This window comes from Protopterus annectens, chromosome 9.part0 (assembly GCF_019279795.1).
Source record: "Protopterus annectens isolate FY-2018-M chromosome 9.part0, PAN1.0, whole genome shotgun sequence".
NCBI classification, from domain to species: domain Eukaryota; kingdom Metazoa; phylum Chordata; order Ceratodontiformes; family Protopteridae; genus Protopterus; species Protopterus annectens.
The window spans coordinates 481,592,757-481,605,623 of NC_056743.1; the positions used below are offsets into that span (position 1 = coordinate 481,592,757).

At 39.3% G+C, this 12,867-nt stretch overlaps 1 protein-coding gene across 1 annotated transcript in view; it reads right to left on the minus strand.

Moving 5' to 3' along the window:
- ANTXR1 (ANTXR cell adhesion molecule 1) overlaps positions 1-12,867 on the minus strand; it is a 1,493,128-nt gene that overhangs the window by 456,570 nt on the left and 1,023,691 nt on the right. Inside the window, exon 13 of the mRNA XM_044083028.1 lies at positions 8,412-8,507. Coding sequence (XP_043938963.1) covers positions 8,412-8,507 — 96 coding nt within the window. The remainder of the gene's footprint in view (positions 1-8,411; positions 8,508-12,867) is intronic.

The following is a 12,867-nucleotide window of genomic DNA, read 5'->3' on the forward strand; positions in this document are numbered from 1 at the left end:
TGATGTATGTTTCCACTAGGACACCGTACAGTGGGTGGTTATCCAGTACCATATCTGGATGCATGGACACTGCTTGGTGTGTCCTCATGTGTACTCTTAGCATTATTCTGTGTGCTGCCTGTATCACAGCTACTTGGGCATATGTATGAATCTATGACTTGAGTGATGCCCCACCACTGGCCCAGTAATCAAGGAGCCTCAGTCCTCACCACTGGCAACAGTGGGGGACATGCTCACTGGGATAATGACAAGTACACACACAGTAAAGTGCAATTTCCCTTAAGAGCACACAGAGACCACAGTCAGTCTGGGGCTGGTTTCTACCTCTTTCTCCACATCCCCAGTACGACTCTCCACTGGCACAGCTATAAGGCTGAGATCTCAGCTGAGCGGCCAAGCCAAGACCTCCAGCACCCTGTCTGTCCAACCAGTGCTTTCTGTCCCTGCCCAAGTAGCTGACACACAGACACACACACACACACACACACACACACACACACACACACACACACACACCTGGGAAAGGCTGTCACAGGTTTACTAGTTATGCCCCCTTCTGCCCAGACTATACGATAGTTTTTACTGCCACCAGCCACTACTTATCAGCTACTTTAAGTCTCTTAGCAAAGATTGTCCAATCTTTCTGTGTAATGTTACAGTTAACTCAAATGGTAGCTTGACCAACAGCAAGGCTATTAGGACTGGCCTACACAGTGTCACCAAATAAATATACAAGTACTCTAAGAGCTTAAATATCTCTAGACAGACCAGCCACAACTGAAAGGTTTAAATATATTTAATAATAAAAGAACAAGAAAATACTCAGTAAATAATCACAGTTCAGAGTTCAAAACCACAGGAATATTTAAAACATTGCAGGACAGTCTCAAATAAAGAAAACATCTAAGCTATATGTCACTATGTTCCTAACTGTATCTAAGAGAAATTACTGTACACTAGGCTGACTTACTCATAGCAAGGGAATACAGATGTGGTGAGTGGGTTTGCCAGCTGATGTTGTCAGGTCAAAGACAAATACAGAATGCACAGTCTCTCTCAGAGAGTTCTTAAATTAATATTTCGAATAGTGCTGCTGGGATACTTGCAGCATGACATCACTTCTTGCCATCTGACTATCCCAGGTGAAAATCCCCACTGCAGCTGGTAGCATTTAACATCTCTCTATGAAAAATACATAAACAAGGACTTCTCTGAGACCTAAGGCAAATGGTGAAAGTTGTAAAATAATTTACATTCCTCCACATTTAAAGGCAATACAAAAAATGTCTAGTTCTAGACATTATGTCTCCTATTGCACTGAAACTGAAAGATAACATCTCTTTTATTACATGGTTATAAAATAATATAATTTCAACTTTTTTTCTGAAATTTTGCAAGTTAACCTTCTATGTGTCAGTTCACACTGTTAAAACATATACTTTTACAGAGTTACAATAGTTTATATACATTTCTGTTCTTTTCCAGTAGGATACACTGTGGATACATCTTTAAGATGAGTACTCCACAACATATCTCTTCAGCACACAAGTCTGTACAAACTATCTTATATGACACAGTTCTAATACGTTTGTAACACAAGTATATGAATCAGGTTGATATTCATAAATGACACATAACCATTTACAAAATTTCAGACAGCTGTGCTAGTATTATCTCCTTCTGTTGCATTTCTGTATAAATCATATGGATATTCCCAAATGACATATAATTATTTACAAAATTCCTGATAGCTAGGCTGACAATATTTCCTTTTGTGACCACTTGTATAGCTGTTCTGGCATCTTCCCTTACACCTGTCACAGTTCTGTGATGTGACCTTTCTCTTTCATATCAAGCAGAGAGGGAAAGTAACTATATCAGCCACCTGGAGAATGTAGAGACCACCAGGTAGGCCACAGTTAGTACTACGCACATGTACATATTTTCATTCAGTGTCAGGGTACAGTCAGTTATGCCAAACTTGCAATATGTCTACTCAGTGCAGTTTCAGAAGACAGCTCAGCCAAGGCCTGCCCCCTCTGTGACTGTTGTTAAGGAGCATGAGAGGGATCAGGCTTGGGAGTGTGTCATCAGTGGGGGAATCCTGGTCCATCACTGGCTAACCCACCTGTATTGCTGGAAGTGATTCAACCACAGCAGGTGATAGAGGTTGTGACAGACAGAGTCAGAAGCATACTGCTCAGATGTTCAGACTTTTGCTGAATGCCCCTGATATTGCCTTAAAATTCTGCACTGTCACCTGTAAAAATTTTGATTTTCTGGTAATTTACTGATGATTACAGTAAGTCAATAATGCAAGAATTAGAGATTGACACTAACTGTTCAGAAAATGCATGTTGAGGCAAAAAATTGTTGTATTCACTTTTTAAAATGAATTACAGTAATATTTAAAAACTGTCACTGATATAGGCCCTTTGTCCCCCTCATTATTTACAGCTTTGTCTAGAATTCTTGAGCAAAGAAATTGAGAGGAAGAGTTGTTCGGTATAAGGTACAGGTGGGCAGCATTTTGATTGGACTGAAGATATGTTCAACAGGCCAGCCCTGACCATGAAAGTGCAACTCCAACCACCAGCCCCTAATCTATCTTTTGCTGAGGGCTCTCACTAAAAGTATTGCAAGAGGTACAATGCTACTCAGCCCATTCTGCCCCCAGCTGGATGTGACCCCTACCTCTTGTGTCACATCCCATACCCTGTGTGCTGCCCAATATCATGACTCGGTCTTCTACTTGTCCCTGTCTATCCCTTTTCTGTTAATTCCAATAGGTACTTATTCACCTCTGTTTTTCTGTACTAATGTATGTGACCACCTGCCCTGCACATTGATCCTTTCCCACCCTACCTTTGTTTAATTCCTTCCCCTCTATTCCTATATGATTTTCTGTGCTTCCCTTTGCTTACTACCTTCCTAATTTTCCAACATTTTGACATACCTCGTTTCTACTATATATGTGTATGCTACTCTTTGGGCCACCCTGCCAAAGTCCACGCCAGCATGAGCAGCAGAGTTACTACATGCAGTACTTTAGTCTTTGAATGCATTGGTCTGTGAGGTCACATTTTCCGTTGTCATAGGGTCATGCAGTGAGTGTGTCCTGTGCTCCTATTTATGTATTTCACTGCATGGATGTATGTTTACTTGCATGGTTGTGGCACTGCCTATTACTGTGCCCTGAAGCCCAGCCGGCTGCACACGAGCACTGACTTTCTTGGCTTGTGTGCGTAATGATTGAATATGTTGCCACAAAGTGCCACTTATCTCTGCAGCCCTAGCAGAGAAGCGTGGCACCATTTCTATTAATTCTACCACAGTGTACAGTGTATTTATTAGCAGTAGGCATATGTGGATAGATACACAATCATACCTCTCAACTGTCTAGATTTTTACAGAATGTCCAGATTTTTGCCTCATATTTTTGATCTGTTACTCATAAAATTTGTGGTTTTCTGCCAAATCACTAAGGATTGAAGTCAATAAATAATGACATACATTTGAGTTTTAGACCTTATATCCTTCATAAAAATGCATGCTAATACAACTCTTGTTATTCTATCAACTTTCTAAGTTTATAAGAAGAATATAAAATCTGTCACTATTTTTTGGTCCTTTGTCTCACCGTTATTTTAAACTTTGTCCAGATTTCTTGTGCTTGAGGGGTGTGTACCCAATACTACTTCATTGTAACATCTGTACGTTCTTTTACAATAATGTAATATCATTTAGCTTGTTTGAACTATAAAGTCAATATGTTTAGAGAAGTATTACTGATTTTTTATTAACTTATAGTCATTGAAGAATTTATAAGCAACTACTGGAGTTTTTTGACCCAGTTATCAAGTATTAATCCACAGATGATCAAGGTTTCTGTGAGAATACTTCAACTTGACCAAAACAGCTGCATTTCAATGTAACTCTTTGACTATTAGTCTAAAAAAATCAAGTAAAGAAATATCAAATGGTAGGAAACAGGGAAGCATCACATGGAAGACCCAAATGGACACACCACAGACTTCATCTTGAACATTGTTTTCTAGAAATGTTATAGTGTAGTTAAACCTGGATGTGTATGATTTTTATTGGGTCATTCAGGACTGTTTTTTTTTTCATTTGGGGATTTTTCAGACATGTACAATGTTTTAAGCTTGTGGCTTTTATGGTTTTAATTACATTGTTTCCTAGTTTTATGACTTGACTTGAGTAATTACCATAGCTGACCTCGTACTAGCTGGCAAAGCTGTTTACCATTGAGAAGGTAGTATGTTTTCCCATAGCTAATTTGAGTGACCTGATGTTAGTAGCCATAAATACCATTATTTTGATAAAATGCTTGATACTGTGTTGTATTATGTGGTACTCATTTTCTGTGTGAAGTGTACTTCTCCAAAAGTCTGCATTAAGTCTCTTTCCTTTGATAATTTTTAAGGTGAGAATCTCTTAATTCACTGAAGCTAGTCTGTCTGTCATTACTGCTTTCATTTCGTCTTGCCATCCACTAATCCTACACTTTTCATCCATTCTTCATCCTTTGATCTTACAGTATAGGCAGGGTTATTTATTGTTTGCTTATTTATTTCTTTAGTTAGTTAGTTTATCTATCCTGCTGTTGAAATAGGCTAATAACCTCTTTTCAGGGAAGATCTGAGGTGGTATATATATATATATATATATATATATATATATATATATATATATATATATATATATATATATATATATACTACTAGGGGAAATTTGAGCAGGGCATTGGGAACTACTTCTACTCATTTCGAAAGGTGCTGTGGGATCTTTAACATCCACCTGACCTACCACCAACTTAAGCAGATGAGGCCATGGTTTAACATCTCATCCAAAGGATGGCACACTCATCAATGCAGCAACCACCTTTATACTGCACTGCAGTGCCAGAAGTTCATCTACCTAGTACAGTAATAGAATTCAGACTTCTGCACCAAAGGCAAATGTGCTATCTGTTGTGCCATTGCCACTGCCACTGTGCAACAGGTAACAGCTTACCACTAAGGAGCCTATTGGATGGACCCCTTATGATGACACTAAAAAAGTCTGGTCTAATTGAAAGTTTTATAGTATTAAATGGTTAAGTTCTCCTCAAGCCATTGTCATTGAGAATTGCACATGGTTTTGGTTATTCATATCTGGGATTCAAAAGAAGCCAACTCTCTCTCTTTCTGTAGCAGCTGTTAACAGCTAGGACAAAGGGGACAGCACTACTTAAACAAGTTACACTAGTTCCAGTCCTGTTTCTCAGTTTGAATGTATGTGCAGAAGGTTGTTAAACAGTTTATTAAATATCACACAGGTGCCTTCTGTGCGGAGTCTGCATGTCCTCCGTGTGGTCGCGTGGGTTTCCTCCGGGTGCTCCGGTTTCCTCCCACATCCCAAAGACATGCTGTAGGTGGATTGGACACTCTAAATTGACCCTAGGCATGAGTGTGTGTGTGTGTGTGCCTTTGGAAGGTTGGGCGTCGGGCTGGCAACTGTACACCATAAAACTATATTGCCAATCATGAGCAGACAGGTGATCTGCTGTGGTGACCCCTAACCGGGAAAAGCCGAATGAAGAAGAAGAAGACAGAATAAAATCAGGTGTATGAGGGTTAATATATATCATTCAGTCTGAAGCCTGGAAATTGACTGCTAGGCTGTACAGCTGCCATGACAGTTGTGATCCCATGACAAAATCCTTACGATCTATAAATCATTCTATACAATTACATGATACACAACGGTAATATGGATACAAGAAATCATAGATTGCTAAGAGGTTATTTGAGGTCAAACATTATGCTCACACTGCGGGTTATGCCTGAATATTTACTTTATACCTTTTTTTAATTGTATTTTAAACAAAAAGAAAATCACCCAGAGTATTATGACATTACAGGATTATGCTTCTGTGTGTTAACAATTTACTGCAACACATACAAGTGCTCCTACGTGGGATAAAGATGCCTCCTGCACATGTGTGGCCTACCCCTTTCATAGTCTTTTTTTACCTAATATACACATACATGCATCCTTACATCTTCATAACAGTTCTTGCTCCAAGTGCCCTTTTCAGCAAATAAATCATGAGACAGAAACATTTTTCTCTCCATTATATGCTATGTATAATCCTCTACCAACCCCCAGCAGAGGCATTAATGCACACTGAGGCTTAAATAGGAATTGCAAACTTTGTCCTCAAACTAAATTACTGCTTTCTCTATATGTCTGTCTTTCTTTTTGCCTGTCTGTCTCTTTTCTTTTATTCTCTTTCTACCTCTGACTTAAGACATCTTTTGCCTGAATTTACTTTTGAATTACTGTATTTTGTTTGTGTGTTACTACATTGACCCTTCTAAGCTATTCTTACAGCTATGCAGTGCTCCTTTTTCTTTTCTTGTAACTAGTTTATGTTTTGTGATACCTTTGTGCATTCATTTGGTGTCTTTGCACAGCAGATCTCCCTAAAAAAGGGACCCTTAGCTCACAACAGTTTAACCTGGTTAATGAACCAATAATCATGTGATACAGAGATAGAGGTATGTCAGTGCATCACAGTTGCTTATGTGACACATTAACTGCCTTGTGAAACTGCAGAAGGAGAGGATGACAACTTTTCTACCTTTTCACTGATTTTATGTGAATTTGGGCTATGTACATTTAGAGACTTCGTGTGTAGGGATTGCTCCCATATCAGGAAGGTGCAAGGAGGTTTCTCCCCTAGCAAAGAACAATTGTTTTTATATGTTTTGCAACACTGAGAGTGTCACCATTTTGAGACTGTGACCCAGAGGATTTAATTTTATCAGTTTAGATTCTTGGAGTGTTGGCTAAACAATGCACAATTAATCACAGTAAATCTGAACAAAAGATTCCATTTGGCACAATGCCAAACCACATCTGAATTTGACCCCCCCCTTCCTTAGACAACCTTTAAAATGCACAATGTAGAGCAGTAAGTTGTCCTCGAAGTTAAAAATAAAAAAATACTCACACAGGAGTGTTCGGAAATCGACAACAATTACAAACTAAAAAATGCCACAAGAGAATGCTTCTTGGAAGAGCTTTATTGACGTAACAAACAAATACTAAGTGCTTTTACCCACTCTATTTCCTGGGCTTCATCAGAGTACATAGTTCCACTAGCAAAAGTAATTTAAATAACTAATTAATGAATTACATCAACAAAGCTCTTCCGTGAAGCATTCTCTTGGGGCATTTTTTAGTTTGTAATTGTTGTCCTCTAACTAATGCATAAAAACAGCAGAAGGAAACATCTAAGTTGCATTGTTAATCCTTTCATAACCTATAAACAGAAACTTTGGCATGACTAGTCAGTTGGCTAATTGTCATCATTTGGTGTTTTGTGACCACAGAAGCCAAAATGCTGAAAGGAATGTAATTGTGGGTCACACTTTAGACAGCTGACTTTACCAAAAGGGCAGATGCAACTATGGAACGTGATTTATTTCACAAGTATCTGAGAGAGCGTGTTTTACTCAGTGACACTACTATTACTCCTGCTTTATATTTCTGTACTTCTTAAATCATTTGCAAATAAAATATTACATAAATATACAGAAATATTTCTTCGTAAACCAGAAATTCCTGAATAATACATTTTGCTTTTGCTTTGAAACTCGGCCAGTTACATACTTGCTCTCTACACTGAATCTTTGTGATAAGTCCAACTAGCTAAACAGATTGAAGTAAAATAACACTAAAAGGACAATATGTCTCTACTGTATGAAACCCTCAAAATAACACCAACAGAAACCACTATCAAAGTCCACAAATATCACAAAATTACCAGAACAAAAGGTTTACATTCTAGCATGGCCGTCTGTATCAAATGTAGAAGTTGAGTGCTTTAATATTAAAACTCACACTGTTTGGCATAATCTCTTTTCCTCATAATTACCTTTCTGTTTGATGCTAAATAACATCTATACTGTAGCTTTGCAGTTTAGAAATGAAACATCATTTACTTTATTAAATGTTACTGCTTGCACAATACTTTATCATGTTGCGTTTCACATATAATTACAGTCAATATGAACAAAACACTGCAGACAGTTCAGAAGATCAGATTATATACAGACATGCCCTCTACTAACAATTATGTACAGTTGTGTGCACTTAATCATGAGGCATGTTAAACAAAACCAGCAAATTCAACTAAACTTCACATCACCTTTCACTTACTATATCTTAACTGCACAGCTGCACAATGCCATAAATCAGCATTACACACAAAGTTCAGCTTTGATTATATAAACCTAACTAGTAGCTTGACAAATGAGACAATCAACAAATTATGACACTGCATGCATTTGATAAAAGGCATTTCAGTGAATCGCATTGTGCTTTGCGGCATCACTCACCACTGTGCAGCACAGAGGCCAGAACCACCAGAGAAGGGCAAGTAGCAGCAGGATGAAAATGACCAGGAGAGCGATAGCCAGGATGGTTCCATCTGACTGAAACAAAAAAGGCAAACTTAACGGCTGTAAAGCATCTACTGGCAGTGCCATTAAACATTACTTATTCTTTTTTCCTCATTTCACAACTTTATTCAAAACCAGTAAACCTCTGATACAGGCAATCCTCATGCATGAAACATTTTGTTTTGCCAGTGGCGGTTCAATGTATAATTTTTTTGCTGTTCCTAATAGCCCGTTATACAGTAAACCCATTCTTAATCTAAAAATCAAAATCACTCCTAGAATTCACACTGGCTTTATTCATTACATGCAACTCTTGCCTCTACAGCTGTTCTTACAAAGCTACACAGAGCAGTAAAGAAGACCCATTACTTGTTCCCACCTTCTAACTTGATCTTTATAGCACAAAGGTTGTAGTTTCATTGTATGCTAAAACCATAGACCTGAAATACCAAAGAATGGGTTCAAATGCTGCTTGAGCCAAATGCCCACATGGAGTTCACAACAGTACACAAGGCAGCTTTTCAAATGTCAGTGTACCTGTGTCATTTTATCTGCATGCAGAACAGAGGATTGTGGGTACTATATCCATAATGGTACAATGCCTACCAATAAAATTGCTGACAACTGGATGTACTATATTGTAAGAGTTATACTTTGTTTTTTTGTGCAGATACTTCTCACACAGGATACCACTGCTCTGAAACAGACTCCCCCTCCATGTAAAACAAATCTCATCCCTGTCCATATTCAGCCATAACGCGGCTCTTTGGATGACAAATAGGAAATTTATCCTAGCCACTCCCAATGTGCTACTAATGGACAAAGGCAGCTTCTAAATGTTTTTAACCCACTCTTGGGTGTTTCAAAATACCTGTGTTATGACCCCAGTTATGATCACTAGAGGGAATATAAACTCAGTCCATGAAGGGGTAAGATTAGTCTAAACACTAAATGTTGTAGGCAATTCAAATCACTAAACAGGAAATTTGATTAGACTTAAAATGGCCTGCAAGGGCAGTTCACCTAATACTAACCTATGAACCTATTAGGGTCAAGAATTGTAATAGATACATTTTCCGGCATTCATAGAGTCACTTATAAATATGGCAGGCTTTGAGCATCTTGTCTCCTATTGAAGCTGGCAGACTTTATCACCTCACATGACAGGAAATTGTAACCGTGCAACTCTTTCTCATAGGAATACATCATCTGGAGGTATTTTGCCCAAAATGTGAAATGATATCTGATGTTCTCTGGTCATTTGTCCCATTACTAAGACAAGTACAGATAATATGAAAATAGTAGTAATGCAGTTTGGAATAAAATGTGTTTGAAATATTCACAAATAAATGAATGTTTTTGATATGATGAACCCGGAGGAAGGTTGGTATATTGTGTGTGCAAGAGACCAGATGGAAGGGGAGCAAGGCTAGGTGTATCGGAGGTAGGTTCAAATTGTTTTATCATGGTATGGATGGGAGGATAAATGGTGTAGGCATTATCCTGAAGGAACAGTATGCTAAGAGTGTTTTGGAGGTGAAAAGAGTGTCGGATAGAGTGATGTTTATGAAGCTGGAAATTGATGGTGTAATGATGAATGTTTTTAGTGCAGATGTTCCACAAATTGGGTGTGCGATGGATGAGCAAGACAAATTTTGGAGTGAGTTGGATGAAGTGGTGATCACTGTACCCAAGGGTGAGAGACTGGTAATTGAAGCAGATTTCAATGGGCATGTTGGTGAAGGGAACAGAGGGGATGAGGAAGTGACAGGTAGGTATGGTGTTAAGCAAAGGAATGCAGAAGGTCAGCTGGTAGTGGATTTTGAGAAAAGGATGGACATGGCTGTGATGAATACATATTTTAACAAGTGGGAGGAGCATAGGGTGACATACAAGAGTGGAGGAAGATGCACACAGGTGGATTATATCTTATGTAGAAGGGCCAGTCTGAAGGAGATTGGAGACTGTAATGTGGTGGCAAGGGAAAGTCTAGTTAGGCAGCATAGGATGGTGGTTTGTAGGATGACATTGGTGATCAAGAAGAGGAGGATGAATGTGAGGGCAACACCAAGGATCAAATGGTGGCAATTGAAAAAGGGTAATTGTGAGGTGGAGTTCAGGGAAGAGTTAAGACAGGCACTGGGTGGCAGTGAAGAGTTACCGAATAGCTGGGTAACTACAGCAGAGCTAGTAAGAGAGATGGCTAGAAAGGTGCTTGGTGTGACATCTGGAAAGAGAAAGGAGGACAAGGAGACCTGGTGGTGGAATGAAGAAGTACAGGAGAGTATACAGAGGAAAGAGGTTGTCGAAAAAGAAGTGGGATTGTCAGAGAGATGAAGAAAGTAGACGAGTATAAGAAGAGGTGCATGGCAAAGAGAGAGGTGGCAAAGGCTAAGGATAAGGCGTATGAAGAGTTGTATGAAAGGTTGGACACTAAGGAGGGAGAAAAAGACCTGTACCAATTGGCTAGACAGAGGGACTGAGCTAGTAAAGATGTGCAGCAGGTAAGGGTGATAAAGGATAATGAGGGAAACATACTCGCAAGTGAGGAGAGTGTGTTGAGCAGATGGAAAGAGTACTTTGAGGGGCTGATGAATGAAGAGAATGAGAGAGAGAGAAGGTTGGATGATGTGCAGATAGTGAATCTTGAAGTGCAGTGGATTAGCAAGGAGGAAGTAAGGATAGCTATGAAGAGAATGAAGAACAGAAAGGCTGTTGGTCCAGATGACATACCTGTGGAAGCATGGAGGTGTTTAGGTGAAATGGCAGTGGAGTTTTTAACTAGATTGCTTAATGAAATCATGGAAAGTGAGAGGATGCCTGAGGAATGGAGAAAACGTGTTTTGGTACTGATGTTTAAGAATAAGGGTGACGTGCACAGCTGTAGTAACTACAGAGGGATTAAATTTATCAGTCACATCATGAAATTATGGGAAAGAGTAGTGGAAACTAGGTTAAGAAGGGAGGTGATGATTAGTGATCAGCAGTATGGTTTCATGCCAGGAAAGAGCACTACAGATGTGATGTTTGCTCTGAGAGTGTTGATGGAGAAGTACAGAGAAGGTCAGAAGGAGTTGCATTGTGTCTTTGTGGATTTAGAGAAAGCATATGACAGGGTGCCTAGAGAGGAGTTGTGGTATTGTATGAGGAAGTTAGGAGTGTCAGAGAAGTATGTAAGAGTGGCACAGTATATGTACGAGGGTAGTGTGATAGCGGTGAGGTCTGCGGTGGGAGTGACAAATGCATTTAAGGTGGAGGTGGGAATACATTAAGGATCAGCTCTGAGCCTTTTCTTATTTGCAATGGTGATGGACAGGCTAACAGATGAGATCAGACAGGAGTCCCCATGGACTATGATGTTTGCAGATGACATTGTGATCTGTAGTGAGAGTAGGGAACAGGTGGAGGAGACCCTGGAGAGGTAGATATATGCTCTAGAGAGAAGAGGAATGAAGGTCAGCAGAACTAAGACAGAATATATGTGTGTGAATGAGAGGAAGGATAGAGGAATGGTGAGGATGCAGGGGGTAGAGGTGGCAAAGGTGGATGAGTTTAAATACTTGGGATCAACAGTTCAGAGTAATGGTGAGTGTGGAAGAGAGTACAGGCAGGATGGAGTGGGTGGAGAAGAGTGTCAGGAGTGATTTGTGACAGACAAGTACCAGTAAGAGTGAAAGGGAAGGTCTACAAGAGGGTAGTGAGACCAGCTATGTTATATGGGTTGGAGACGGTGGCATTGACAAAAAGGAAGGAGTCTGAGCTTGACGTGGCAGAGTTGAAGATGTTAAGATTTGCACTGGGTGTAACGAGGATGGACAGGATTAGGAATAAGTATATTAGAGGGTGAGCCCAGGTTGGAAGGTTTGGAGACAAAGCCAGAGAGGCAAGATTACGTTGGTTTGGACATGTGCTGAGGAGGGATGCAGAGTATATTGGGAAAAAGATGCTAAGGATGAAACTGCCAGGTATCAGGAAAAGAGGAAGGCCTAAGATAAGGTTTATGGATGTGGTGAGAGAGGACATGCAGGTGGCTGGTGTGACAGAGCAAGATGCAGAGGACAGGAAGAAATGGAAACAGTTGATCCGCTGTGGCGACCCATAATGGGAGCAGCCGAAAGAAGAAGAAGAAATGCATGTTTTTGTTCTCATTTTTTAAATTTTTTTTTGCTTGCAAACATAAAATGAGCTGGCTAATATAAGCATAAATACGTAATATAAGGAATAATATTTGTAGATTTATAAAGTGAACGAAAGAATACTGCTTAAAAACATTAAACTTTAATTTGAAAACTAAAATGTTTTATTCTTAAGAAACATCACCCAAGAATGAAATGGAGTGTATAACCTTAAGAAAGGTATTTAATATATTAAGAAACATGTTTAGCTAACAGAT